Source organism: Camponotus floridanus, unplaced genomic scaffold, assembly GCF_003227725.1.
Source record: "Camponotus floridanus strain SB8 unplaced genomic scaffold, Cflo_v7.5 scaffold238, whole genome shotgun sequence".
NCBI classification, from domain to species: Eukaryota; Metazoa; Arthropoda; class Insecta; order Hymenoptera; family Formicidae; genus Camponotus; species Camponotus floridanus.
Genome location: NW_020229368.1, coordinates 184045 through 190275, shown reverse-complemented (window position 1 = coordinate 190275; position 6231 = coordinate 184045). Strand labels below are relative to the sequence as shown.

At 46.1% G+C, this 6231-nt stretch overlaps 1 protein-coding gene across 1 annotated transcript; it reads left to right on the top strand.

Annotated features, from left to right (window-relative positions):
• The first annotated feature begins 1125 nt into the window (after positions 1-1125).
• Positions 1126-1653, top strand: LOC112638032. The gene has a single exon (XM_025408866.1). It carries the CDS (start codon positions 1126-1128, stop codon positions 1651-1653), a length of 528 nt encoding a protein of 175 aa, XP_025264651.1.
• Positions 1654-6231: the final 4578 nt, after the last annotated feature.

Sequence of the window (6231 nt, the reverse complement as noted above, 5' to 3'; positions counted from 1 at the left end):
ATGATCAGGGTCGCGCCTTCGATCAAATCAGGGACCATTTAGTTACCGCACCGACACTAGCCTGTCCAGATTTTGAGTTACCGTTTATCTTACATACCGATGCGAGTTCCGTGGGATTAGGCGGCGTATTGACTCAGATCATCGAGGACGAAGAGAGGGTGATAGCTTTTGCGAGTCGACCTTTATCAGATCCCGAAACCCGTTATTCCGTTACCGAACAAGAGTGTTTAGCAAGGTGGGCGCTCGAATTATTAGAATATGATTACGAGGTGATTCACCGGAAGGTGCCCTACACCATGTGCCCGACGCACTCTCCCGAATGTTTGAAACGGAGGTTACCGAGGATACCGTACCGGCCGCGACAAATTCCGTTCACATGACTGCCGCTATAGATACCGTAGACCTGGTGAACACTATCGACGAATGGTACCGTAAAAGATATAAAGAAGTTTTGGCGAACCCCGGAAAATACACGCAATGGAAAGTGATTGAGGGGCGATTATACTTCCTCAGGCCGAAGCGCGTAGTTTCCGAAATCGTGGAAGACTTAGACCGATGGAAGTTAGTGATACCGAAAGAATACCGAAGGGAAGTATTAAAAGAGTCGCACGATATGCCACAGGCAGGTCACTTGGGTACCGAAAAAACTTACCAGCGTATTGCCGTTTCATATTTCTGGCCGAATTTATTTCGCGAAGTTACCGAATACATCCGACAATGTGATACCTGCCAGCGAACGAAAGTAGAACAGGCAAGCCCCGCGGGTCTTATGGGACGTCGTATCGCAGATGGGCCATGGACGGCAATAGCGGCCGACATTATAGGCCCGTTACCGAAAAGTAAGGCTGGGTTCCAGTACCTCCTGGTAATACAGGATCTGTTTACCAAATGGGTGGAGTGTAAACCACTAAGGGCCGCGACAGGTCCGAAAATTAGTGAGGCCATAGAAGACCTAGTGATATCGCGATGGGGAGCTCCTAAATTTCTGTTAACGGATAACGGTACCGAGTTTATTAACAAGGTTATGAAGGCGTTCGCTGACGATCGACAGATTACACACACTACCGTACCCCCATACCACCCCCGGCCAATCCAGTAGAACGCGTAAATTGCATCTTAAAAACGATGATTATCGCGTTCATCGAAAAGGAGCACAGGGAGTGGGATGAACACATCGCGGATTTCCGGTTCGCGTACAATACCGCCTGTCATTCCTCTTTGGGAGCATCTCCCGCTTTCCTGAACCTTGGGCGTGAGTTAGAGCCAGTACATTCGATGAAACGCAATCAGGGGGTTACCGAGATTGAACCGGGGGATACCGCAAAATGGGCAACCCGAATGAAGGACATGCAAGCCTTAAGGGAATGGGTTGTCGAGAACTTAGATAGAGCCTACGAGAGACAGGCTTCCCGGTATAACTTGCGTAGACGTAATCGCACGTTCAAGGTAGGAGATTTGCTAAAACGCCAACACGTTTTGTCATCGGCGGCCCAAAATATAGCCGCCAAACTAGCACACAAATTCCAGGGCCCGTTTAAAGTGGTGCGAGTGATCTCTCCGGTGATTTACGAGTTGGGCACACTGGAGGGATCGCTCAGTGGTAAGACCCATATACAAGATTTGAAACCTTACCACACTCCTGATACCGTTTAGATGCCGAGAAACATCATGGACCGCAAAGAGATGCGGAAGATCTGGCGGGCGTTTTGGGCACGGCACCGGTCCGTCTGGGAGCACATAGAATTCCATGACGAGGGCTTCTGGACGGACCTGGAAGACGTGGCCCGCCAGGTCAAAGAGGCCCGCTGGACTACACGCGGGGCCGTGGTTAGGGAGTGGCCGTCCGCGCAGAACACGGCGGTGCAGACCACGTCCGACGTGGGAACAGCGCGGGGGACCCAGACGGAGGCCCCCGAGCTAGCCGTGGAGTCCACGCCACGGGAACGCGCTCGGTCATTTGGCCGCCCCATAGAGCCGGGGCAAGGTCCGCGCCGCACCACGTCCGCTGAAAGGCGGCCAATGCCAGAGCACCCGACGCGGGAAGCACCCTACGCGGTCGGGTGCTGGAATTGTGGTTCCTCGCAGCACTCATACGCACGTTGCCCCCTATCCCGCACCGGTAGCTTCTGCTACGGGTGTGGACAACGGGGGGTAACGTTGCGGGACTGCGAGAGCTGCGGGACCGCCTAACGCCGGGCAGCGCCATACACCGGGGGCCGCGAGCCCCCCAACCTCCGCCACCACCGCGGGACCGTTCGTCTCTCAGGGATGCGTGGCCCTGGGCGAAGGACGTGAGCGGTAGTGGACAGCGCCTGACCCGCATTAGAAACTTTGGTGTTTTTTTTTGCTCTTCCTTTTTTTTTTGTTTTTTTGGTTACAGTGTTTTTCTTTTAGTCAGTTTATTCTTTTCCGCTTCTTATTATTGTTTGGGTTCAATTATATTTTTCTTTTCTTCTCTCTGGCGTTACGTAGTTTTAAATAATCCTTAAGGTTCATTTTCTTTAGTTTTCTGTCATTTTTAAGTTTAGTTTAATTCTAGGATTAGTTTTCTTTTTTTCTGATTTTGTTTTTCTTTTGTTCTTCTGAAATTTTTTTTTTGTGTTACCTATATATTTATTTTCTTTTGATACCGTTTTGTATAAAACTTTTTTTGTCTCTCTTTTCGTTTTTTTTTCTTTTTCCTTTTTGGTTTCGTTTTTTTTTTCTTTTATTTTTGATCTAAAGTCGACCCAGCAAGGGGTCGGAATAAATTAATTTACTACTGGGCTCCGCGTTCGATCGAGTCCCCCTATCGCTTCCTAATCCCTCATCTCCTTACGGTTAGTAAAAGCGGAGATATCGGGTGTGAGAAAATATCGCGAGGGTTGGAGTCGAGATCAGACCTTACGGAACGTGGAAACGTGCTACGGACTTTCGAACTGCGGACACCTGGAAGAAGCCTGGAGAAAAAAAATAGCCGCCTTATCGCAAGAATGAATGGGAAACTGCCTGAGCGACGGTCATCGGTGTGCGGGTTCCGAAGTCCCTTCGGCACCCGTCTGGGAAGGGGGAGTTGTGACGTGACGCTTTTTGAGCTCCGTCACCATTGCCCTGTCGAGGGGGAACAGCGTGCGCGGGGTCGTTCCTCGCGCCTGAGAGGGAACTTAAAATAACTATAATCTGATTGTTTAGATTTATTTTAGCTTTAATATAAGATCCGCGAATAAAGCTGCGGCTACTGTGCGAGCGTGCGTTATCTCCTTTGTACATGAAGATACCGCAAGTAAACAAAAAGTCATGTAATGAGATCCCGCGCCGTAGCTATTCTTAATTCTGCAAAATATTAAAACCGAATAATTTCAGAACAAAAGACGGCAGAACATCCGGACGACGGAGCTGAAGACAACCTCCCAGGCGGCCGACTGGGAAAGGAAGAGGATTCTGGAAAAGACGAGGATACGGCCTGGCCAACCGGTCCCGTCCTCAAGAAGCCGAAATACCGTCAGACACTGTCGCCCGTAGATTCTGGGCCCTTGCGTAAGGGCAACGCCGTCTAACAGCTGTGACTCGGAAGGGGGCGGAGAATCAACCCCCGTTCATCCGAAAATTGATGGAATGCGCGGAAGATCGGCGCGGGATCCGAGGACCTCACGGAAGCACTTGAAATTCATCACTGTTCGGTGAGCTCGTGCCGCGCATACACGTGCTATTGAAGAACCTCAAGGAAGCGACCCCGGAGGAAGCCGTAGCCAGCGATCAGTGTAAGCCGCCGCACAGGTAGCCTAGTTATTGTTCATCCGGGATCAGTTGGCGTCGTTTAGAGATACCGTCGCAGGGCGACGAATATTTCGTAAAGATATCGCGTAAAGTAATTGTACTTGTACCGTAATTGCCGGACGCCAGCGGTCCCCGGGTGTCGCGGATTTGTTCCTCTCAGGGGGTTCGTGCCGACAGTCTCGTGCCGTACCGTAGAATTTTATATCGTTAATTATCGTTAAATGATGTTTCGTGTCATATTAAGCGTGTATGTTACCATTACGTATGTTATGTTACCGTTACGTATGTATGTTACCGTTACGTATGTTATGTTACGTGCCGAAATCTAAGTCCTAGCGTGACGTGGCAATTTTGGTCGTTTCGTATCGCATATCGAAAGGCGGGATTTGCGCGAAAAATTTCTTCGCGAGCGTGGGTTACCGTAAATGACCAATTTGCTCTACAAGAATATTTGTAACGCGAAATCTCCGCTGAATCATCTTTCCGTTATCGATTATTCGAAAATTCTATTGTTCGACTTAAAGTCTTTGTTGCCGAGTATACAAGGTCGCGATAAAACCGTTAAATAAAGCCAACAATTCCGCATAAACATCATTACCGCTACCGTTTTCTGAAGCCTTTGTTTTCCTACCAAAAATATACCGTGAAATATTATCGCCGATTACCGTACCGAAAAATCGATTCGAGATATATCGAAATTTTTGGAGAGACGTGTGCCGTTAAAACGATACTAACAGGATACTCGATTATTATATTCTATTCATTATCCGTTACTTTTGAATAGTTGTATCGCAAATTACCGTCAAATAGTATATTTAGTTTCGTTCGATTAATATCGAGATTCGCGAGAGGCTCGTGCCTCGGCCTGTGTTCCGAAGTCGTACGTGTTGGTTGTACGCCGACCGCGAGTCTTATCCTGTAGTCGATTACCGCTAATTACCATGAATTATTATAAGAAATACCGTTCAATTTATATCGAAATCTTGCGGCGGGTCTCACGACTCCGGCCGTGTTCGGAAAATTGACTGAGTATTGTATCTCGCGTATTAAAGATTACCCCGCTGTAAATTATTATTTGAGCTTCCGTATCGCGATTTGTGAGATATTATACATTACTTTATTACCGCTTTCATCGTTGTATTATAGTCACACATTTTGAATAGATCGTTTCCGTTATCACGATCCCTGACCTTCGCGTCAGTCGTTACAAGTCAAATCCTTTGTCTTTCAAACTCGGATCTTCGATTGTTTATATTCCGAGATTTATCTGTTCGTTCTTAGTTTGTTTTTTTTGATACCGAAGATTATAAATTATATTGATTTTGTCTCTGTTATACCGTTGATTATCGGTACCATTATTGTTTAATATAGTTATATAATTATAAGTAAAATAACTGACTGTCGATTATTTCTCTCTCCTAAATACTGTCTAACGCTCTCTCTCGACATCTAATCCACAAAGAACCCTGCCCCTCTGCCAAATACTAAGCCCGGGATTACCGCATCTTGCCGTTACCGTATCGTTATCGTGGCGCGGAAATACCGCGCCTGGCGCCCAATTACATAAGTTACCGTATTATAAGTTACCGCATTTTCAGTTACCGCACGATACCGTTTTTTCGATACCCTATTGAATTTTTTATAACCTAATTTTTATACCGGCCAAGACCTTGCACGCTACCTCCTCGAGATCGGCGTTCTCGAGGCGGGCAACGGCGTCGCAACATATAAAATGGTTAATTAATATTCATATCATATCATATATACTATTTTTTATATATATTTGCATTATATATTTTGTATTATATTTTTCACAATTTTTTTATATACATATATTCAAGTTTCATTGAATTTAATTTATATTACATATTATAATGTGTTAGAAAGAGAACCAAAGGAGAGAATGAGAGGAAAGTACAGATGGCAGTACTGGTATACTCGCTGACTTCACGCATGCGCATTTCATTTTATGCTACACAAAATCGGGAGAGTTGCGCTACTGTATATACCGTGGTTTAACGTTGGTCAATTTGCAGTTATCGAACAATGTAACATCTGGCGACACCGAATTCTTTTTACCAGTTTGCAGTGCAAAGATCACGTATCGCGGTTTCTCTAGCTGGGAGGCGGCTTTCACGGTCCACGAATGTTTGGTCGTGCTATGTAACAGAGGAAATTCGTATAGATCCCAAGATCGGAAACTCATGTTCAAATATCGTCCGCTTTCCAACATTCGCAACATTGATAATTTATTAATCTCGTTCAATATTACATGAAGCATACGCCACTGTATCTTGAGTAATTCAATCTCAGCTTCCGACGACGGATGTCCGAATAGACAATTATTATCGTTGCGCGAACGTATCAAAATCAATTCGTGACGAGCGTTAATCACAACGCGTTTATAATCTTCGCAAAATCCCAGCAACATGTTGAGCGGTACGCAAAAGTTGAAATAATTTTTGTCACCGTTGT